Source organism: Rhodamnia argentea, chromosome 4 (genome assembly GCF_020921035.1).
Source record: "Rhodamnia argentea isolate NSW1041297 chromosome 4, ASM2092103v1, whole genome shotgun sequence".
In the NCBI taxonomy this organism is placed as follows: Eukaryota; Viridiplantae; Streptophyta; class Magnoliopsida; order Myrtales; family Myrtaceae; genus Rhodamnia; species Rhodamnia argentea.
Window position 1 is genome coordinate 12,292,902 of NC_063153.1, and position 24,731 is coordinate 12,317,632.

A 24,731-nucleotide genomic window follows, 5' to 3' on the forward strand; every position below is an offset into this window, starting at 1 on the left:
TTTTTTTTATAGCTTTCTTTAAGGATGCAATTATGTGAGATTCTGGCTAGAAAAAGCGCGGCGCAATTATAAGATCATGATTTCTTGTAAGGCGGACCGGTCCAATGACGACGCGTCGTTTCGGAGTTTTAATCCCATGCAAGGCAAAGCGCGGCGTTTTACGTCCCCGCCCGCCCCGCTCGGTAAACGTGTCATGCACGGACGTGTCAAAATTCCGAGTTCCCACGAAAGAGAAAGAGGAGCAGGGGGTGAGGGAAGGGGCGTAGGCCGACGCGCGCCTGAGCGCGTGAGAGTAAAGCGCCTCTCCCTCCCCCGCCACGTCAGACGATGTGGCCAGGTTGGAGGCCTCGGAGGTTCCTTACTTTTTCTGCTTTTCCCTTTCCTTGTTCTTCGAGAAATCCACCGTTGTCACTTCAGCATTAAGATAATTGCAATTCATATTTGTACTCGTGATTTGTTTTTTTCCATTGCAATTTGCCGATGAGTTATATTTCGTCGATCTTTACTTGATGGGAACTTCCTTTTACCGACTTTTTTTTACTAGTGAAACTATGAACACCATTTGCAGTTATATTTGCTTAAGTTCGAAGATGGGTGATGTCGATCACTTTTATCCCCACCAAATCTTCCTCCGATCGGCGATGGAGGAAGTAAGTATGTTATCTTTGCGACTAAGAAATTTGTCCAGTGAGCTCGCCCAATTTACAAACATAAATATCACTAGAGTTTATTTGAAGTTAAGTATGCCTAGAGAATGGTTTCCGCATTTTGTAACCCACTAACAAAATATCTAGTTGTAGAGCTCTCTAAAAATCTAGATCGTAATAGAATTCACGATAAACATTTTCTTGAAAATGGGGCACATTCATTTTGCATACATCAAAGATCAAGGGCACATTACCGTCAACCGAAAGCAATGTATCAAAATCATGTATTCACTGACACCCTTTTTCCTCGATGATATTACGTAGCTCATAACTCAATTTCCAAGAGGAAATATGTCGAACGGACCACCGAAAGATCTTGTCTTTACACTTTGCTATATACCCATGTGCATCACGCTCCCAAGATTTTGTACACACCATCTTGTCGATCTATGCCTAAATAGAAGTCCGGGCACATGTTAAGAACGTGCTTTGGTAGTATCTTCCATTAGTGACCCCGACTTCCACTGCCTCTTCGTGTATCGCCGGGCCGTTAGACTTCTCCGGAACCCTAAAACTGAAAATGGGTGTGGCGCTTTTCATCAAATTTGCGACTTTCAAACCGCCATATTTGCCCTCGTAAAGAGAGAGAGAGAGAGAGAGAGAGAGAGAGAGAGAGAGAGAGAGAGAGAGAGTTGGCAACTTTATGGTAGCATGTGAACGATCTGCTTTTCCATGGAATAAGATCTCTCCCAGAATGAGAAAAAAAGCAGGTGGAGTTAGGTTTTCTCTATCAGATCTCCCACGTTCTCCACGCACTGTTTCGTCCTGTGATGCGTGTAGTAAGCAAAAAGGGGAATATTCAAAGTTACGTACCCATTCTGGCCATGCATGTCCATGCATCCCATACGATTTTACCGATGCAAATCACGTGTCCCAGTTTTCTATTCAAAGAGTTTTGACCTAAGAATACGAGGAACTATTCGTGAAATCTAACCAAGGTGGTGATATTGCCGGAAGACCCGGTTACCCAAATTTCAAAATGTTGGTTACCGTGCCAACGAAATGGGAAGATGTCGGCTACCGGGATAACATTGGTGTGAAAGTCGCTCTATCAAATTATGATAGCATCTAAAAAATCTTGCGCAGAAAAGTAGATATGTGTATATACAACTCCGGAATCAATTGAGAGTTCCGGCTCCGTCAATGATGATGATCATAGGATTGGATGATACTACATTTACCCTTTGATTCTCCATCAATCATTTTAGGGTTTTTGTGTAGGACCTTTTGACAATAAGATTAAGCGACCTAAAGTCGTAGCAAATTCCTCATGCTCTCCAGCTACGTTGATGAATAAATCTAATCGTGAAATAGAGTCTTGACAAAAGCAAGCCTCGTCGTTATCCAACAAGTACAAAAAAGGTAAGAGAAAAAAAAGGTTGGCTTACAGCAGTCGACTGCTTTCAACATCTTTTTCTTAACCCTTTGTTTGTTTGTTTTTTTTTTTTTTTGTTCTGTAATGACTGGTCAATCGAATCCAGCAAAGAGTTGGAGTTTACGCTCCTTTTGAGGATGCCGATTCTGTGAATCAGATCTCCCTGTTCTGGTTTTCTGTCTTTTTATGAGCATCGCAAGTTGGAAGGTTTGAATCGCTGCCTTCACCACAGAGCTCATGTCAATGTTTGATGCGCTGTGCAAAATCTATGGTCCACACGACAAAACTTGCCAGTTGCCAGTGCAATATAGTTAAATAGTAAAAACGAAAAAGGAAACCCAACTGGCCAAAAAAAGCAAGTAACCCAAATATAAAAAAAAAAAAACTAAGAAAAATTGGAAATTCTTGAAAGTTGGACGAGTGCACCGGTTAGCATGAATTACATGGAGCAACTTGGTAACACAAACATTTAGGAATTAGATAACACAACTTAGTTGTTTTACGCGCGAAAACGTCTAAACCCTATGAACGATATAACATACAATACCGGGTGGATTACATATTTTTTTCTTTCTGTTCCTAGATCGCTATAAGTTTACACGATCCGCGATTAAAGATTATGACTGATTTTAGCATCTCGAACAAGTGCGACTACATGCCACGTGACGATCAATCCATGTTCCCGACGCTTTTTGAAACTTTCAGTTTCGACATTTAAGAGAAATCAGTATTACACCTAGTCCTGACCTTAAGATGTTTAACAAGTCGAGATCGAACTCAACTCTGGGTTGTTTTTGCCGGAACCGTGCGCATTTGTTCTACTTGTACCGTCATCGTGAGCATGAATTGGACGATGACACCGTTCTAGACAACTCGCAAGATTAATTTGGACCACCGCATTGGTCTTAATGAAACTTTGTTTAACACTCGATGTGTGTACAGAACCCTAAAAAATGTAAAACCGCATATTGATTTTTATGTTATTCCATATGAAGAGAACAGCATACATATAGCTCAATGAATGACATGTGTGTCAATATGTCCTTGTCTTCAAGGGACTGATCTAAACAAAAACAAAGCCATTTCCACCAAAGATGGTCCACATTTACAACTGTGTCTAGTAAACCAAGGCCCACCTAGGAAAAAGAAAAAGAAAAAGAAAATAGTTTTTGGTATGTAAGCACTAATTTACATCAAATCTCAAGTGGCATTGCTACAAGAGACAAAGTGGTCCAGCTAAGGAAACGAAAAGAGCCCATGAAAACTTAAGATTTTGTCACAATGTAGCAATTGCTGTTGTGGAAGCTAAGAGTTAGAAGCTGAGTGACCCACCAAACGAAGATTGGACAACACCCAAAAAGCAAAAACAAAAAACAAAATTTAATCAATCGAGAAGTCGATGATTGATGAAATGAGATCTACCAGAATTTTGATGCCATGGCCAAAAATAGTGCGCCCCCACACAATGTCGACTTTGATAATCTAGCGAATGCGACAGAGCATGTTTTGCTTGTCGTGGAGTTGGGTCATGGGAATTTTGTTCCCATTCAAGCTAATTGTGGACCTGATTCTGCCCCCACAGAACTCATCGCAGTGGCAGGGAATATATCATATTTCACGCGTAGGCTGGACTTTAGCTTAAAATTAAAACATGAAAATATACATAGAGGAGGCAAATAGAGAAATGGAAAGATTTGAACTTGGGATTTCTTGCTCCTGCTTTGATACTACGAAGGATTTTTAAGAACTCCGCAACTGTTCTAAAAATTTAAGCAAGTAAACGAGGGCATGGTTACGATAGTTAAATACATCCTTTTACTGGCTTCGGGTTAAAAGGTTGGGAAGATATAAGTTTCCAACAAGGATTGCGATAAGTTATCGCTCATGTTCTTACTCTTGTGCTATATTTCTTTGTTACTTCTGTGGATTAGAAGTAATTAGAAGCTCATAATCAAACGGTTGACTTAAACTCGTAAAACTTGAAACGGAGTACAGAATGGGTGCATTTGTCGGGTGGGTTTGCTGCATGAGGGGAGTCCCATTGTCAAGGCCCAGTGGGCCTGTTTGTTGCTATTGGGCCTGAAAAGTCATTGGAATATGGTTTTCGTAGCTAAGTTTGGGTGAAGCACCTCGGTTTTTTGTTATCAAGATTTGTAATGAAATATGAAAACGGTAGGACTTACACATTGATGATGGGGTTCGAGAAGGAAATTTGGCGGGCAAAGACGTATTCTCTAATTTCTAATCTCAACAATAGGTGAGCTACTGTGTACTAGATTGCCGACCCATATGTCTACTTTGATGCGAAATCGATTGCCTAAACCATCAAGTATGTATACAGAGACGGTCCAAAACAAAGAAAACTTGGGCTTGAAATGGCCATCAGCCTGAAGCAAATTCAACCATGGGATTCGACAGGCCCAATGGGTCAGAAATTGACGGTCAACATGTGAAATCGGGTTCATGGGTTTGGGTCCACTAGCAGTGCCAAATTTCCTTTAGGAAACAGGGATGGCAAACGGTCGACCTCATCCGAACTGCTCGAGTTTAGCCCAACCGTTCAAGCCGGGGCTTTTTTGATTGAGAAGGAACATTACTGTTGAAGTCATTAAGGTAAAAATTAGGATATGATATGTTTTAACCTATCCTATGTTTGATAGATGTCCAAGATAGGATAAAGGGGATATAATCCGGATAAAAATATTTTAGGGGAGGGGGTGTGATAGACTTGGATATAATTTCTCAAGAGAATAGACACAAGAGAACCAAATTTTTTCGACAACCACTACCTCTCCTCCACATCTAGCCACCTCGCAGAGCTTTAATTGGAAGAGCAGAGCAGCGTAGAAAGACAAACTTCCACACAAGGGGAAGGGGATCCTCGAAGGGAAGAGTCCTTGAATAACTAATATTGCCACGCCAAGCGCCTCTCCGGTGGGGGGTTGCTTCTTCGACAATGTCGACCGTCAAGTGCGGTTGCCTTTCCAGCAACGCCAAGCTGTGGTCTCCAGCAGCAAAATCGGGTATCTCCACAATCTTGTTCTTTAACCGATAATTTGACGTGATATGATATCATATCTCTCGTTCTTTAATCGCTTGAGCCTTTTAAACATTCGAAAAAGGTCTCGATATGTTATGAAAAACTCGAGATTGATCATCGACTTTCAAGATAGCTCTCTTGGACAACCTACAAGAGTGCATCTTCAACTTGTGAAAAAATGTTAAACAATTCCAATGTTTAGCACTTGTTTACTCTCCCAACAAGACAATGAGCAATGGCAACTACTCATTTCAAAGGATTCAACTCCAAATTAAGACCCCTAGTTCTACTGGGTCCGCTCAATCGATGTCCCAACCCAAATTTAAATAGCACAAACCTCTGCTCAACATAACTCACTCGTAAAAATTCACCATTGAATAATTTCTATAACAATATGATGTTTCATAAAAATACAGTTGATCTCAGCTGCGCCTTGCTTTACTTATTCAACTTTATATCCGTAGTTCACTAAACAGTAGATAAGATATAGAAAAATCCTTGGATTTATTACCCTATCATATCTAATCTTATCTTGAGTAGAAATCCAGACGACCAAATGCAGTATAAGGTTTTGATCAAGGCTAAAAATACTGTAAGGGGGGCGACCATCACCGATCAAAATTTGGACAAGCATCGCTAGATAGCTCAAGTGAGGCTCGCGCATCTTCATCGACCTCAAAAAGGGTCATAATACCTCGATGAGGAGGAGGAGAGGAAGCGAGGTGTTAGCAACATCAAGATAATGTTATAATAGATTTTTTTTTGGTCGAATTGATGCAGATTTGAGAGCAACAGTGATTATCCCCTAATTATGTCATCCCGATATTCGATTTTATCATGTCTTAAGCAGACATCAAATACACAATATAAGATATCATATTCTAAATTTTATCCTAACTATCAAACGTAGCGAAAAAATACAAAAAAAAAATAGTGAAAATCTAGATAAAAAGAATCGCACTTGACCTCTAAATAATAAAAAAAATGATTTTTTTGAGGGGTTCATTCGGTCTATCTCTATGAATTAAACTAACAGGGAAGGAATGAAAGCAGCCAGCGGTCGGCCACCTCTGACCACAGCATGCTCACCCACTGTCGAACAGTCCGTGGACCGTCGGATCTTGGAAGGACCGACATCCCCACAGCCATCGATGGGATTTGCGGGACCCATGTGCCTCCATCCGAGGAAACCGTTGACCACGTCTTGATGACGACGGTCGCCTTAAGGCTAATCATTCTTAATCATCCCTTGGTTAAACACTAATGCTGTCAAAGCCACCCGCATTAAGCAAAAGGCGGACCGTTCGTACTGCATTAACAGCGCTCAACTTTTCTTCGTGGGGGGCGTATTCATTGGAACACAGTGGAAAGAACAAGGGACCTTTTTTAATGTGGCTTGCAACATAAGATTTGCTAATTTCGGTCTAATATCATTTATTTAATTTATGGTTAGTAAAGGATTACTTGGTTTTTTTTACTTGCATAAGAAGATCAAAAATGCCAAAATTTGGGTATGGCACTCATTTTAGTGCCAAAATTCTTCGTTGGCTCCTTAAGTGCAAAATAGGAAAAAAAACACAATCATTTAAGTGTTAAATCGAAAAAATTCCTGTTAAACTGATTACATGACATTTATTATTAAATTTGTAATATTACATGGCAGGTTTTTTTTTAAAAAAAAGTCAGACTACGTGGAGTCCATGTGGAATTTTTTTTAAAGAATTCAATCCACGTGGACTTTTAAAACTTAAAAATAAGTTAAATTTTTCTTTAAAAAAATTAAACTAGAAAATGATATAAAAATTAAAGAAAAAAAGGTTTGGGATGGCAGCGATGAGGGCTATCCGCGGCACCATCGTTGCAATGGTTGGCAATGTTGGCGGGTGGCCGCCTAGCCGGTAGGGGTCCCCAAGCCCTGGCCGGTGGCCGCTGGCGATAAGGGCTACAATCCTTCCCTTTTATTTTTTTATTTTTTAATAGTTTAATAGTTTTCAGCTTTTACTTTTTTTTTTATTGTTGACTAGGATCCTTTGGTGAGTCATGTAGCATTAGGTTAATAATAATATAAAAAAAAAATACCACGTAAGATTTCCGGCAAAGCTAACTCAAGTTGGCACCCAATTAATTATTTTTTAAAAAAATTAACACTTAAATGATCCAAAAAATTGTAATAAAGTGAACGCTGAATATAAATTTTAGCACTTCTAGTGTCATTTTGCCGTTTTTCACTTGTCTATCTTTTTGGTGAGAAACCTTGAAGGGGTTCTTTTTGTACTCTCGTTTTCTTATCAATATCACAGAGTTAGAGTATGAACTATCAAATAATGATTGTTCATCGACTTAGACTTTTAGGTGGACCGACACGAGCTCCACATGATTGTAAAATCGAGCAGGTATCTTGTACTAAGGAAGGACTCAAATACTAACTCATCTAGTGAAGAATTTTAAACAAGTTAAGACCATTGTTGTTAGAACAAATTGCAATTACGTAAGGAGGGGTACCTGGCCTTGATATGGTACAGTCAAATCTATTAAGTAGAAAGAGATTACGGGTATATTATAGCAATGACGACAACCAACGGCGACGACCACGGCAACACTGGCCACAAGCCTTATCTCACCAAGTGCTGTCGATTTTATAAATTTAGAGACGATACTAGTTCGAATTTATATCATATCTAATGACAATATCAACCTCGTGAAGAAGTAATATTTGATAAAGGAAAATTTTCAAATAAGGGTTTGAAGTGTCCCTATTTTCTCAAATAAGAATTCAAAGTGGGCTTTATTTCAAATAAGGACCTGAAATGGTCATGTTAATATCAAATAAGGGTCCGAAATGGTTATGACAATTTCAAATCGGGGCTTGACTTCTCCAATAGGCTAAATATTCCAACTAATCAAGGGTATTTTCGTCCAAAGATAATTTTTTTATTTTTCTTTTTCATTTCCTTTTTTTCCTTTGTTGTGGCCAGGCGGTGAGGGCCCAACGACCCTTGTTGACCATTGGCGAGGGTCGCGGCCCTCACCTCGCACCCTCGCTAAATCTAGGCAAGGGTGACCCTCACCTGTGGCTCCGAGGGAGGCCTTGCCCAGCCCTCTCCGAACATCACTAGTGGCCTACCACCGGCCATTGGCGAAAAGGAAAGAATAACAGAAAAAGGAAAAAAGAAGAAGTAAATGACGAAAATGCCCTTATTAGCAAGAAAGCTAGGCCCTTATTTGACGTTGTTATGGGCATTTTAGACTCTTATTTGTAATTTTTCCTTTGATTAATTTTGACCGTATGATTACTTGTCATTCGTATACGAGAAAAATAAGAAGCCCACAAAAAAAAAAATCGAGAAAAGAGACCTCACGTTCAATGGCCTCCTTCTCGAAACAAAATACACATACAGTGTTGTTCGTTTCCATGAGAACCTCCAAAGAGTAAAAAAGGACAATAGGGCAGATGGAACTAGAGGTGGCCGGTTCCTTGGAACCGCCGGTTTCGATTCCTAAAAAAGGTGGAACCGGCCGGTTCCTAGGCCCAATGGTTATTTTTCCTCGGGCCTCCTCTTTTTTTTTTTTTTTAAACCGGGTCGGTTCCGACAATTATGGAACCGTGGGCCCGGTCAACGGGCCGGTTCCGGGCCCACGGTTCATTTTGGCCATCTCTAGATGGAACTAAAGGACGCACTTGCGGAATCATTGCATGACAAAAAGGTACTGAGGCACTGCACAGTAAGTTGCCGGTTGCCACTTGCCAGTCTCTGTTTGCAATAAAACCTCAGCAATCGAGTTTGACTTTGTAACGTTATTGTTACGCATGCCGGACAGAGCCGGATGGACACCAGCTCCTCCACTACTTCGTCTGTCTTCTCTTTTTCCCTTTCTCTTTTCCTAAACATGTCCAGCACAGTACGAACATCAAAGCTACCACCAGTTCAGGCCTTTCAAGGTCTGTATCAGAATCCACGGCCGGCCGTATAATAGCTTCCATACATGTGGAGGGTGGTTGGACTTTCTTGCCTGTTCTCTTCTCCCCCAACTTTGCATTGTGTGGTCAATTCGCATGCGCTTATATCCGTCAAAGTCGATCCTTATGGAATGTGGGCGGCGTGTGTATTTGATTGCAGTGTGTCGGTGGTGTTGTGTTTGAAAAGATCCGGATCGGAAATTCGGTGTGGTGTGGAGTACTTAATGTGATCTGGTTGACTGATGAGTTATTGGTTTTATCTTTCGAGGGAATAAGAGTTTCACTGGGATCTATTGACACATATAGACTTGAGGTGCCTATTGGTGATCTCGGAGACCGAGGCGTCGACCTTTTGTTGCGTTTCCTAATGAGAGTTGTCAAAGTCGGTTATGACTGGTGGACTCCCAATCTATTTTTCGATGTCCATTGTCCAATCTAAGGATGAAATCTCATAAACAACGTAAAGTTAAGTAATCAAAATGGACGTGATGCTTTCAAGAATAGCATGCATCCACACACGAATACAAATTATAGGCGATCTTATGTCGAAATTATGAAGCGGCTGAGTACGTGGGTCGTATGCACTCTAATGAATAACGGTGAAAATCAAGAATGGGCGACAATTACACTGAAGGATGCCATCGAACTTTCAACAATTACTGCGCCAGGAAAAGGGATTAACCACATCATTAGCAACTAAATTATAAGATTGATATGAGTAATGGCGATGGCCCAATACCCTAACCTGGCATAATCTCTACACAGTATGTTCCACTTAAACCCGACTTTAGACGGACAATCAGTACAAAGGGAAGAGGAAACACGACATTTTACAGCTAATGTCGTACCTCTTTCACCTTAAAAGTAAAAAAACTCAAAAGATACTTGACCAGCCTTGTGTTCTCTTTTTTCGGCCAAGGACCCACTTTGCAATTACTTGCAATCCCCCGGTAAATAGTAATTAATGATGGTTTTGACAGCTGTAAGACAAGGCTTTTTCACATAAAAGAATTAACGTTTTAACTGAATGATATTTTCAGCCCTTACTTCAAAGTGTCGAGAATTATCAAAAAAATCCTACACCTATAGTAATCGTATCAATTCGGTTCTAATTTTTTTTGCCAATTCATTCCTAAAATTTTTGCATTTGTGCTAATTTAGTCCACTTGATCGGCCGATGCTAATGTGGCATTGCCGAAACCGACCTGAATTTGTTAAAATATTTTTTAAAATTTTTTTATAATTTTTTTCTTTTCTTTTTGTTTAATCGAACCATTAGGGTGGGCGTAGGTATCGCTGCCCTCGCCTGATCTGGACGAGGGCTGCGACACCCTCGCCCGAGGCCGGCGAGGGTCGCAGAGCCCTCACCTAACCGGATCCGACGAGGGGCCACAACGCCCTCGCCGACCCTGGGGTTTGGGGGAAAAAGAAATCTAAGCAAAACAAAATAAAAAATTCCTAACAATTTCAAAAAAGTACCAAAATATTATTTTAAAAAGTCAACGTTAGCACCGATACTGTCACGTCAATATTGGTCGATCAAGTGGACTGAATTGGCACAAATGCAAAAGAATTAGGATTGAAATAGCAACAAAAAAGTTTAAGATTGAATTGGTACAATTAAAATAGGTTTAAGAGTCTTTTTTTTTTGGGTAAGTTTCCCCCTTTTTTTGGTCGAATGGTTTCGCCTTTAAAATGTCGTATAAAATGTTCCAACCTCACCCTGAAGATAATATTAGCCCAAGCTTTCAAATATCGCAATATTAACACAAATTTTCACTCGGAAGACAGTTTTTGCCGACGGGAGAAATTCCCACTGAAATGCACATATGTAACATCTAAGGTGGCAAACGAATATCAACAAGGCAGGTGCCACTTCAGCAAACGTGGTGCCCGCAAATAGTCAAAACGATGTTGTCTTTTACATATAATGAAAATGGAAAATGTTTTTTGACAGTACCGTTAGTGACAATTTAATCTCAATTATATATATTCACATGTCATCATCGCGTGTTTTGCATAAAGCACTCGATGATTGGAAGATCGTGCTGTCAGAATTAAGCGACAATCTTGTCAGATTGTCATGTTAGAAATTCCCAATGAAAATAATGTTATTTTTATTTGAACCCAATATAACTCGGAGTGCAATGAAATGACATTGTTCTCACCGAAGAAGCAAAATGACGTAGTTTGTAAGCTAATTATGAGATTTCAAGTGAGAAATCTGATTTGAAGCCCGAATATTTGGTTGGAAAGAGATTTCATTTTGATGGTTTATCAAAGTCATGCCTCACGACATGGCGCTTATCGTTTGCCACGTGAGCGTTCATTTACCAATTTTCGTCAAACCTGTCTCTTGGAATAAAATTGGTAACTTTTTTTTTTTTCTACAACACTTGAAAGGTTAGACCACGATTGTCCCCAGCAGGAAATTTGGTTCCTTTCCAAGCAATACTTGTTTTGAAAAAAAAAAAAAAAATACACAAAGAAGCAATGCTTGAAAGGACTTAAACCACGCTTTTCCAAATTGGGCTCTAGCCCATAGCCCAATGGGCCTTCGTGGAATCTCCTGACCCGGCCCGCCCGGCCAATGACATAGCCATGGGTCCACGGTCAACGTCTTGGTCCTTTAGAAAGAGTGCACGTGAAACGAAACACTTACCATCAAACATGGGCAAGTTTTACCAATTTAATGCAACGGCAAGGACGACACATGCTTGAAGGGTTTGTCGGACCATCTAAAGTCATGTTATGTCCTCGGAAAGTGAAATTCTTTCACATGAACATGAAATTTTTTCATAAAAAATCAAGAGTTGTTCTTTCCTTGTGCATTTTATGCACATCTAGCCGAGTTCGAATTTGAGAGTCGTTTAAAGTCCTGCATAATTTTTTTCGTGATTTTTTATTAATTAAAATAACTTTTAAGTGCCGACCGAAAAAAGTCTGAAAACGAAATTCAAATCGCACTCTAATTATTCCATCTAAAATAGAAAGTGGTCCAAAAGTTGAAGAAAAGACTTCACCCACTAATAACAATTTTCCATCATATACAGTGATAGTTTTGGAAATAAACTTTTTAATTTCAAATAAGATCATGCCGTCATTTTTCTTGCTTATCTAATTTTGAGCTTGGGTCGAGGTTAAAGTTGTGTCTATTTATTGTGGATTAAAGTTGTGTCGGATTCAAACCACAAGACACCATCAAGTCGAGGTTAAGTTTCAAAAAGCTAACCCCGATCGAGGTCTAACAAAATCTCGAGCCCAAGATTTGAAGTAATTAAGATTATGCACTTTTCACGTAATTTATTCACGTAATCACCAGGCAACTGGACATCTAACAAGCTATGGCCAACATTTACTGTGTTTGTATGAATCATGTATGTGTGGATGGGTGGAAAATTTCAAATAAACATGTGATGCGTCCTTGTTTTATTAAATAAGGGCTTGAAGTGCCTTCATTGTTTCAAAGAAGGGGCTGACCAAGCATATTTTCGTCATTCACATTTTTCGAATTTTTTCTTTTTTTATTATTTTTTACTTTTTCAAAGGAAAAAGAAAAAAAAAAAGGAAAAAAAATTCAAGAATGCAAATGACAAAAATATCCTTGGTGGGACATTATTTGTTCTTTTTTGAAGATAACATCTATTTCATATTCTTATTTGAAAAAACAAGGACACTCCAAGCATTTACTTGGAATTTTCACCCCATACACATATATATATATATTTAATATATATGTTTATGTATAATGGATGACGATTTTATGGTTAATGAAGATAAGAAAATAAAGAGTGATGTACGGTGAAAGATTATTTCGGTCTAGAAAAATTAGTTAGTCCATTTTCGAGCAACATCTCCGATAGAATAACTTGCCATTGTGATAAAAAAGCAAAGTTGGTACAGGTAATTTGTAACTTTTCAAAGTTCAGGAGACACAAAACGTGCCAAAAGTTCATGGTGCTAATCCGTAACTTTATGAGTTCAGACACTCTTGTGTAACACTGCCAATTTTTTTTTTTTGGGGTTTTTAAGCACTTTTTTTTTTTTTTTGCAACTGAAATTCATATCAACTTGAGACCCAAAAAAATAAAAATAAAAATTAATGCATATCAACTGATGACGTCCCGACTGCATCATCTCCATGACGCAAGAGATTTGAAATTATGGCTTTAGCACTTTCGGATTGGACATATTGAAAGGCAGTTGAAACATTAATAAATTACAACAAAAGCGAAGATGAAATCCTTGGTTTCTATTGCCTTTTATAGTCTTTTCATCCGATGATCCGCTCACGTAATATTTAATTAGTCCTGTGTAATAATTTCTTATCTTGTCATCGCCGCTTCGATAAATATGACTTTTAGTTGTTACTAAAGGTAAAATACCTAATGCCCATCTACGTACGTCTTACTTTCTAAAACACTAACTAAGTAATCAAATTTTATCTTTGAAGACCGGTTTGCATTTTCCATATTTGCATCCGCATTTATGAAACTGTCAATTTCTTTCACAAAATTGCTTATCCTTAATCCTAATTGCTCGCACCCGAATAAAACATTTAACGAGAGATGCTGAAATGAATTTGCAAAGTGAGACGATTTGATCTTCTCGGTGTGCTTTTTACTTAGCGGTACGTGAATTATATATGAGTAAATACTGATGGAGTAAATATTTTCCTCGGTAGTTTTTGTTTATTCAAAGCATTAGGAGCACTAATTACTCGGCGATATAATTCCCTCACACGACGTCGCACCGCCGTTGGCAAGGGCGTCGTTCCTCAACGCCCCCATCAAGAAAATAGCAAAGCACAAAATTCAAAATAGAAATAAAAGAAGAAGAGGAAGAAAAGCGCAAAAGAAATAATAATTCATCATGTTTGCTCTCATCTTCCCCCGCACAAAGCAAAACACCAGTACGAAAAATCATCCGAGGTTGTAATTTATATCCCCAGTTTCGCCTACCCTTTCCTTAAAAATCACAACTTTAATCAATTCACCCTGTCTCTGTCTCTCTTTCCCCTCCTCCTCCCCTCTCCCCCACCTCTCTGTGTGCTCTGTAGTTGTCCAAGATTTGATTTTTCAGATCCGTTTTCAGAAATTTCCCTCCCAATTTCTCTCGCATCGCACGATCTGCTCGTCTTCTCTTCTGGGCATCGCCATTTTTTGATTCTCGTTGATCTCACATCGCTGCTCGAGCTCCAGGTGCGAAAATGCGCGCGCTTGGGACCTAGGGTTTGGCGAAGCTCTCCGCCCTTTCCCCCAATTTTGCATGAGGACTTGGTGCTGCTGCTTATGGTTGTGCATCGGTGAGGACATGGGAGGGGAAGCTAAATCTTCGGCCGCGAGGGGCTGGAATTCGGAGGACGAGGCCGATTCCGAGAATGGGGACGACTACGCCGACTTGGCGGTGAAGCTAGGGTTTCCGGATGATAACGAGGAGCATATGACGTTGCTCCAGGAGATGGAGATGGCGATGAACGCCGGCGACGATTCGGATGTGTTGGGCAGGGGCCGAAGTCGAGAAAGCCGAGGACTTGGTCGGAGCTCGGGGCGCGCAGCTGGCGAGAGCTCTGGTTCTGTATGTGGTGCGGCAGCAGCAGCAGCAGCGCAGGAGCGGGATCACGATTGGCACCATAAGCGTGCGAAAGTTCATACTGATGCTAGGTGAGGTGATCGCTTTAATGTTCGGAATGATGTGAGTTTCTGTTTGGTTTTAGCCATTTAGGTTTAGTTTGCTCCATGTTGCGGATTAAGTGATTAGATCAAGGGAGAGCTTTTGTTCATTTTTGCACGGTTGTTTGTACTACTAGTCTACTTCACGAGTTCTTGATGATTGTTGGGGAACATTTAACGATTGACATGCAAATAGTGATTTTCATGTGTGCTTCTGTATGATAGTGGCTTTATTTGCCACAATTAGAAATGTTTGTGAAACCCAGGAGCATGAGTCCCAACTTGTTTTCACTTTCGAGAGAATGGCACATAATCCGATTGAGGACTTGCGAATTGTTGATGTGCCTTGCCTATATATGACTCTTGGAAGAAGATGAGCGCAGCAGCATCAATGCTGGTTTCACAAGAAGCATTATTGGCTCGGTGCCACTTTTGCATGCAGTTTTCTTTCTTGCTTGGCATCAAACTCCCTTTTTTGCGGATTTTCAATTGTGGGCTTATGCGAAACGGTTTCGAGTAGCTTTCAAGAATCATTCTATGAATCCATATGCCTGTTCCCAAATTATGAAAATGTTGCAAAAAAGCCGATATTTTCAATGGGGGCTGGAGAACAAATAGCTGGTGAAATGGAAAAACTCTGATCATATACGTATCCTCCAGCTCTCCTATGCAGAGCTTTCGTTAGAGGCCTTCTCCTTGTTAAGTCTGCTTCATCTTGTGGGTTGGACTTTGACCAGCATTAAATATACTTTGACTTATGCCTTGTTCTTAACACGTGAAATTATGTGGTTGTGATGACAATTGCCTACTAAGAGGTTTGATTGCCATCCCAATATCGATGCCTATGGTTGTCAATTGTAGTATGTGATAGCTGTGCTGCATATGCAGAATGTGTGACAAGATACTTTCAAGCCCGCCTTGCCTTGTTGTGATTGTCTCTTGTTTTCTGGTGTTTGCAGGGAGAGCAATTCTGCAACAAGCAGTTTGGGCATTTATCCAGAGGGGCATTTCAATTTGTATCGGGACTTTTCAGCTTCAGCTTTAAAAGGCGAACCGCTTTATGTAACATCCATGTTGGATAACATTGATTATGCTTATCATATAGTATCTAGGGATGGGATAGATAACGTCAGTGATGTGGATGGTGAAGCAAAAACAGAAGATATAGAAGTGAGGATGGATCTCACTGACGACCTATTACACATGGTAGTAGAAATCTCATATTTCTTTAAGCTTCTAATTTCTTTGCTTCGGGTTCATTTGACAGTATGGTTCCTTGCTATAAACTTTGGTGCCAGGTGTTCTCTTTCTTGAATCACATGGCTCTTTGTCGGGCTGCCCGAGTCTGTAGACAGTGGCGAGTAGCTAGTGCGCATGAAGACTTTTGGAAGTGCTTAAATTTTGAGAACCGCAACATATCGATTGAGCAATGTGAGTTTCAAAATACGAAGACGATTTTTTGGCTTATTCTTAGTTTAGCTGGTGGTCGGGGCTTGAAGTTGATTCTCTTGATAGAGGAAATTCGTTTGAGCATATATGCCTGTTGTTTTATCAATTTAATTTCCAGCTACTTATTCTTCAGAGGAGGAGATACAGAAAGAGAATTCTCATCTGCATTTGCTTTGATTTTGAATTTTCTTTTGGATAAAGGCTTGAGCATATAAAGGTGTTGCAGGGAAAGTTGGATTAATATGGGGACCACTTGCTAATTGGCCAATAATTTTGGAAAATTGCACGGGAATAGTGGTGAGACAATAGGGCTCTTCCCTTTTCACATCAAACAAGAAACAACTAGATTGCACACATAAAGTTATGGCCTGCCAACACAAAAAAAAAAAAAAAAAGTAATGGCCTGCCTGGAAATGGTTTGATTGTTTATGTTCAGATCATATGCAATGATTAACCAAGGTACTGGTCATAGATAGTAAAATGTGTGGTCTGTAGATTGTCATTTGAATTGAGTTAATTTACACATGGAGTGCTCTCTCTTAGATGGCCCTTCCTGCTCATTGAATTTTCTTGTGAACATTGTTTTTAAATGTTCGACTGTAAAAGCTAGACAAGGGTGGATTACTTCTTGGTTCAAAGGTATCTAGAATTGATGTTACTGCCTCATGTTTTTCCTCAATATGGAAAGGGAAGCTTGCTCAGTGTATCAGTTTCCATTCAATCATCCCAAATTTTGTGATGTGCCTTTCAGAATTTATTTAAACTCGGATCTCCCTATCTCCATTTTCTTAGTTCTTAGGCCGGGAGTTGAGTTGACTGGGATGGATGTGCTTGAGATTCTTCTTTTTAAATAGGAATATTATATTTATTCTTTCTGCTAAATTAATTGTTCATCATATTATTGTAGTTGAGGACATGTGCCGGCGGTATCCAAATGCTGCTGAAGTCAATATAACTGGTCCTTCTCCAATTCATTTGCTTGTTATGAAGGCTGTTTCATCGCTGAGGTGGTTAATTTTTATATTTGTTGAATTTTTAATCTGCTTCCCTTACTGCTGTTGCCTAATTGCTACTGTTCTTTTGATGACAATTAGAAATCTGGAGGCTTTAACCTTGGGGAAAGGACAACTAGGGGATACATTTTTTTATGCCTTATCAGACTGTAATTTGTTGAAGAGTCTGAACGTGACTGATGCTACCCTCGGTAATGGCATCCAAGAGATACCTATAAACCATGACAGGTTGCGTCATCTTCAATTGATAAAATGTCGTGTCATGCGAATATCTGTCAGGTGAAGTGATTTATAAGTTGGCCATGCTATTGGAATCTGTCACTTGGTTGAAGTGCAGCTGAGACGTTGTTATTGCAGGTGTCCTCAACTTGAGACCTTATCTTTGAAGCGCAGTAATATGGCCCAGGCTCTGCTCAGCTGTCCCCTTTTGCGTGACCTTGATATAGGCTCTTGTCATAAGCTTTCAGATGCTGCAATTCGATCGGCTGCAATATCATGCCCACTGTTGGAATCTTTGGACATGTCAAACTGTTCATGTGTTAGTGATGAGACATTACGTGAGATAGCTTTTACTTGCGCTAATCTTCATGTGCTCAATGCATCATACTGCCCAAACATTTCACTCGAGGTAAATTATCTGTAAGTAAATATTTTTCTTGTAAAAGTGACAAAAGCTTTTTTCTTACATGCTTTTTTTTTTTTTTTTTTGCAGTCTGTCAGGCTGCCGATGTTGACAGTTCTAAAGCTTGACAATTGCGAGGGCATAACTTCAGCTTCAATGGCTGCTATTTCACATAGCTATATGTTAGAGGTTTGACATGATTATCTCATCAAGTTGGATTTCTGTGAGATCTTACAGTATTACTCTGAACAAGCTCTCTTTTTTGGGCCAATAGTCTGAACAAGCTCAAGTTGAGATTTTCTGCAGGTTTTGGAGCTGGACAATTGCAGCCTCTTGACATCTGTATCTTTGGATCTTCCGCGCTTACAGAATATAAGATTGGTGCACTGTCGCAAGTATGGTCTTTGCTCTGTCTCATACGCCATTGGTGACATCCAACAGCATTCTTCTTATTTCAGATTCTCTGTGTGCGTGAGTGTGATTCTGTGTGTGACATCAACACTCTTGGGATTTCATTTTGCAGGTTTGCCGATTTGAAATTACGAACTCTCATGTTATCATCCATAATGGTGTCTAATTGCGGTGCACTCCATCGTATTGATATCACGTCAAATTCTCTTCAAGTATGTTTGGCTATAAAAGAAGGATACATAGTATCTGATCTTTAGTGATTGTGCAACAGAACAATTCTTATACTTCTTACGTGCATGCAGAAATTAGCTTTGCAAAAACAAGAGAGTCTGACCACATTAGCATTACAGTGCCAGTCTCTGCAAGAAGTGGACCTAACAGCCTGTGAGTCGCTGACAGATTCTGTTTGTGAAGTTTTCAATGATGGTGGTGGATGCCCTCTTCTGAAGTCCTTAGTCCTTGATAATTGTGAGGTCTGTGTTTTAAGAAGCTTCCATTTGGGGTTACTAGTTTCTACTATGATCATCTCCTTTAATGATATTGCTGAGTAAATTTAAACTTCATTAGTGGCATAGAGGGGGTGTCATGCTCTTACTGATGTGAAGAATTTACTTTCTATGCAGAGCTTGATGACCGTGCAATTCTGCAGTACTTCTTTAGTCAGTCTGTCCCTTTCTGAGTGCAGGGGGATTACAACTCTTGACCTCACCTGTCCCAATCTTCAACAAGTTTGTTTAGATGGGTGTGATCACTTAGAAAAGGCCCATTTTTGCCCAGTAAGTGACAAGTTGTCTGTTTCTTGGTTCAATGAATCACCATGGTGTTTTTTTATGTCTTTTTTGAGTTAATTGTTCTACACTTTTAAAACCTTTTAAAAATTGAGAACCTTTCTTTATTCTGACATACCAATGTATATTCCTCACACTTTATTCCAGGAGAGTTATCAAATACGTTGCTGTATTCCTGGAATTTTCTATTTTGTGCTTGAATCCAACTTATCTCCATTGAACCAGTGGACATGCTATTGCTGCTGGTGGTAGTTAGGACATTGGGAAATTTACCTGCAATTTGATCATATGAACAGCTTAGCGTCTATTTCACATTAACGTGTCCGCAGCAAAGCTTGCTTACTTGGTTTTTCTTGAATATTTTCCCACCTCAGGTTGGACTCGGGTCGCTCAATCTTGGGATATGTCCTAAATTGAGCGAACTCACAATTGAAGCGCCAAAAATGGTGTTACTGGAGTTGAAAGGTTGTGGGGTATTGGCCGAAGCTTCCATCAACTGTCCGCTTCTAACATCTCTAGATGCTTCCTTTTGCAGGTTATGCTTTCGTTCTGTTCTCCTGAGGTCCAGTCTTCTCGTATTAAGCTGACAATTTATTTTTTGACTTATGCAGCCGACTCAGGGATGACTGCTTGTCTGCTACAGCCACATCTTGTCCTCTGATTGAGTCATTGATTTTGATGTCTTGCCCGTCTGTTGGTTCTGATGGACTTTTTTCTCTTTCTCGGCTTCCACACTTAACCATGCTCGACTTATCATACACCTTTTTGACAAACTTGGTTCCAGTATTTGACTCCTGTTTGCATTTAAAGGTATGTCACTGTAATTGTATATGCTTGCAGACGTGCAACACGATTTTCTTGGTAATAGTTTGATTGACTTTTTGGTGGATTCAGCGTTCTCCTTATTTGAAGAATCATTTGGCAGGTCATTTCGGAATTCTAATCTGATGCTATTTACTGTTTGGGGTTGTAAGGTCCAGTGCTTGTAACATTATCAATTGCTTATATGACGTCATTGGAAGTGAAGTTTTCTTTGACCAATCACACGTGGCATTGACTTTTTACGAGGAATGTTTCGATTATTAGTGCCACTTAGATAGCGTATGTATGTCAATAAGAATGCTGAAGTTATTTTCGAATTTGTGTTCACTTGGAATTATTCACCTTTGATTCGAAGTATATCAATAAGAATACTGAGGTTATCTTCAAATTTTTGTTCCCTTGGGATTATTCACCTCGGATTCGAATTACTCGTGTCAAATTGGGTCAGAGGTTTAGCTTTTACACACCCCCCCACCCCCACCCACCCCCCCCTGTGCCCGGCGGGGGTGGGGGTTGTTTTGTATTGATCCTCTTCTGAATGATTGAGATTAGATATGCTGGGGAAAAACTAAAGCTTTGTGAAAAATAGGATTGAAGGAAATGAATACTGGGTTGAATTGGATTATGTAGGTTACACTCTAATGTAACTGAAATGAAGGGTAAACCTTGTGGGTCTATTGTTGTCATCGTCGTTGTCCTTGTGTAATTTTGGGGTTTTGACTTGCCTCTATTTGATCACAATAAGCAAGTAACTGAGGTGATGAGGGGGTTGAATTTGAACTTCTTGCTTGGGTATTTCCGAACATCTCTCACTACCATTGAATGGTCCTCAACATGGTTTATTTTGTGGGACTGTCGCCACTCTAACTTTTAAGTTCCCAGTGCTTATTCTGACTTGTCCTTTCCCTTCTTCTCCCAATCAAGGTGTTGAAATTGCAAGCATGCAAGTACCTTACTGATTCTTCATTGGAGCCTCTCTACAAGCAAAGAGCTTTGCCATCTCTCCGAGAATTGGACTTGTCTTATGGGCCTTTCTCTCAGTCTGCCATAGAGGAGCTTCTTTCTTGCTGTACACATCTGACTCATGTTAGCTTAAACGGTTGCGTCAATATGCATGATTTGAATTGGGGTTGCCCTGGGGATCTCTCTCGGTCACCTAGTGCCAGTTGTGTGAATGATGTGTCAGAGAGCAATAATTTGCTGGAGCCGGCTGAGCTGCCCAACCGTTTGCTGCAAAATCTTAATTGCGTAGGCTGTCAAAATATCAGGAAGGTTTTTATTCCACTGCTGGCTCGCTGTTATAACTTGTCATCGCTGAACTTATCTTTATCCAACAATCTGAAGGAAGTCGACGTTGCTTGTTCGAACTTGTGCCTTCTAACCTTAAGGTACCGAGTTTCTTTCCGTATTGTTATTTGCCTATTGCACACCAATTTTTGACTTGCTAATGCTGTTTTGTTTGTTCAGTAATTGCTGCAGTTTGGAAACATTGAGGCTTGAGTGTCCAAAATTGACAAGTCTATTTCTTCAGGTATTGCATATCGTCTTCCTTGATCATGTTTCTTCAAGTAGCCATGTTGCCTCATTTTTTAAGTTAAGAAAAAAGGAGAACTGTTCAGTTCTTATTTTCATTGGCCTGTTGCGGTGGGAATATCTTTCCTAAAAATTCTTCCTTTGGAAATAGGATCTTGGTTTACATTTTCTCCAAAAGGTTGGATAAAGATAATTGCTATTTGTTCATGTTTGGATAAGTTGATATATACTTTCCAATTCTTCTGTTCCGATTGGTTTGTTGATTTCTTGGCGTTCTTTGGGATTTGATTAGTCATGCAACCTTACCGAAGAAGCGCTCGAAGCTGCCGTGTCACGATGCACGGCACTGGAGACCCTTGATGTTCGCTATTGCCCGCAGGCGAGCATCTTTTTCTTTTTTGATAAAGATATACGTTAAATATGTTTGTTTCATACAGATAACTTCACTCATCAAGCTTACCTTGTTTATACCGAGATGCAGATTTCCTCGGTGAGCATGGGGAGACTGCGCGTGGCGTGCCCGAGTTTGAAGCGCATCTTTAGCAGCCTGTCACCTCCATGAGACCCGGCAGATGTGTGAGTTGTTTTCTCAGAGCGACGACATTTGTATTTCCGTCCCGTTAACACGCCATACGCACTGCACAGGTTTCTAATGGTATTTGTGTGTTGCGGATCTTGTAAGTAAAGTTTTTATGGTCATCAATCTGAGTTTTCTCTTTTCTTTTCTTTTTTTCTCTTTTTTTTTGGTTGTGTTATCGACCTGATGATTAATGTGGCTTGGGTTATCTGTTATGCGTAAAATCTCTCTCCCCTTTTGGTTATTATCTTCTGCATTTGTTTGGTTAAACGGGAGTTAATTCGTTGCGGTTGTCAGATGACCATGCCCCATGATCGCGGTGTGTGCATTTGAAAATGATATGAACACTGGTGTAAAGACATGGGTTCGAGTAAGACGAGAGATTCAGGACGAGACATGAATTTACCGTCTAGGAAGAGGAAATTGGATGTTCATCAGGCAACATCTGTTTCCTTAAAAGACAAAATTCCGTGTGGTATTTCTTCTACCGATGAACTGGATGATTGTTTCAAAGCATGGCATGGCAGATTGAGCTCTGTCGCCCAGAAGATTCAAACGGGACCAATATTCCACATTTTCTCAAAGTTCGCAAACTTTTTAGCGGCAGTTTATAAATCTGTCAAAGGCTGAAAGGAACTCTCTTTACTCTCTCTCTTTTATCTTTTCCTTTCCTTTGTTCCGTCGAAAGAGGGCCGAGGTTTTTGCAATGACGAGATGAAAGATTGGTTGCTCGATCAATCCAAGAAATCAATAGATTTACGCACGTGTTTATATGCGGCGCAATTGCTTTTTAATTTCTTTTTTCCCTTCAATCAAATACCGAAAAAAGAAAAGAAAAAGAAAAAGTAAGAGTGAACTGAACGCCCACTCGTTTGTGTAAATGCTTAACCGAAACTGCCTACTTACTCGAAGAGCATCCTCTTGAATCTGATTACGTAAATGTTCTTAGCATGTTCAAATCAGTGATCGGCAACTTCGATTCGCTCATTTCAGTCCCGTTTCCTGAGATTTGGATGCATGCCCGAGATTAACCCAAATCTTATGTTGTGTTTCTGCTCTGTGTTGTTCATGTATTCCGCGGGATTCAACGGGCTTTGCCAATGAAGGTGTGGCTTGGAGTCACTGATTTTTCCGGTGACGTTCTTTAACTTTTACTGCGCTAGTTTAACATATCCGGGTTCCTCGTATGTCTATGCGTGGCCTTGTGGCCTGCGGTCCGGTGGCCGGAGGTAAAGTCACGGTGGAGCACGTTATCCCTGGCCTAAAGCTTTGAATACTTTACTGTTTCTGAGATTTTTGTGTTGGGACATATGTCCAATTCATAGTATAGACATTAGCCTAAGCTATTGATTTGTCTTGGTCTCTCCTAATTTACGACACCGCACCACATCACCTAAGCTATTGGCTTGTCTTAAGTCTTAACCTCTCCTAATAATTCTAGAACCGTTGAGCCGAGCCCGCATAAGAAAGGAACGTAAATAGCAATGATGAGCTTGAAGAAGCTTCGCAAAGAGTTGGTCAACCTAAGTTTGCTATTCTCTTCCTCTTTTTTAGTGAGATTTTAATTTCTTTTGGCAAGGAACCATGTTCTTTTACTTGTCAATCCTTTTCTTTTTCTGGGTCAGTTTTCTTCCGTTCCTTCACTCAATACAAGTTTCTTTTGCAGTTATACACCACTGATTGACTTACCAACCAATGGCGTTGATTCGCTTATTTTGGAGTTATTAAACGATATACCTAGTAATTACTAGGGTCAACGACGACGTCCGACCGAAATCGATGGAGGATTTGGATATTCCGACGAAGCCGTGCTTCGTCGAAAGGATCGAGAAGTCCTCGATCGACTTTGGTCGGGCACCGTGGGTGACACTGGAATCCTTACATGTGTCCTTTAATACGAGCAAAGTAAGTCAATTGACACTAAGTCAATGAGTGACATATAGCTGCAAGAGAAGCTAGTGTTGACTGAAGTAACAAAAGAAAGAAAGCTTACAAAAAAAAAAAATAATAAAGACAAGTGATACAAGAGAACTTGATTTCTTGCAAAAACATTTAAAAATCTCACTATAAAAGTGAAAGAGAAAAGCAAGTTACATTCATCAATTTTTCGCGAGTTTGTTGAAGCTTATTGTATTGCTAGTAGGTTTCTTTATATGAGAGCTTGGTTCAACGCTTATAGATCCTCATGATTATCTTTCTTTTCCCTCAATTTCGAGTTCGGAACAACCTGGAGCATCAAGATTAAGTTGTGGAGCCTGTTGATCGCATCTGGCAAGCCGAAAATCATCGGGTTGGGATTCCTCGAGCTGAACCTGCACAGCTGACGGCTCCAGTCTTCGCCATGGAGCTTGGGAGGACATTATCAAAGGAACGAGGAACCCCTGATCGACGAGCGGGCGGCAAAGGTCGACTGCAACTTGGGAGGAGCTCGACTTGACAGCCACAGAGCTCGCATGAGATCCGGAAAGCCATGGAACGATGAGGTTCGGGCCAGCCATGGACAAGGAAAACCATGATCGAACACGGTGAGGTGGGGACGGCCATGGAGCTTAACTGGACAGCCATGGAGTTGGCCGGGCTGTTGTCGTGGGTGGAGTTGAACCAGATCCGGATGAGGCGTTGCATGGGGAGGTCGGGGCGATGAACAAACTGACATAGATTCATTGCTGACATGGAATCGTCGCATTCGATCTCTAACGGTGACTTTGGGTGGTTCGTCCTTTTTTTGGTAAAAAAAAAAATAACTAATTTGGCCTAAATTTGT

The 24,731-nt window shown here is 40.2% G+C and overlaps 1 protein-coding gene across 1 annotated transcript; it reads left to right on the forward strand.

Moving 5' to 3' along the window:
* Positions 1-14,045: 14,045 nt before the first annotated feature.
* Positions 14,046-22,268, forward strand: LOC115746680 (F-box/LRR-repeat protein 15). Its single transcript, XM_030682558.2, has 17 exons — positions 14,046-14,743; positions 15,712-15,958; positions 16,051-16,183; positions 17,109-17,208; positions 17,296-17,493; positions 17,572-17,842; positions 17,927-18,025; positions 18,143-18,231; positions 18,360-18,459; positions 18,550-18,720; positions 18,871-19,023; positions 19,410-19,570; positions 19,647-19,845; positions 20,782-21,245; positions 21,325-21,388; positions 21,683-21,769; positions 21,872-22,268. The coding sequence occupies exons 1-17, from the start codon at positions 14,349-14,351 to the stop codon at positions 21,950-21,952; spliced, it is 3,012 nt and encodes a 1,003-aa protein (XP_030538418.1). The 5' UTR covers positions 14,046-14,348; the 3' UTR covers positions 21,953-22,268.
* Positions 22,269-24,731: the final 2,463 nt, after the last annotated feature.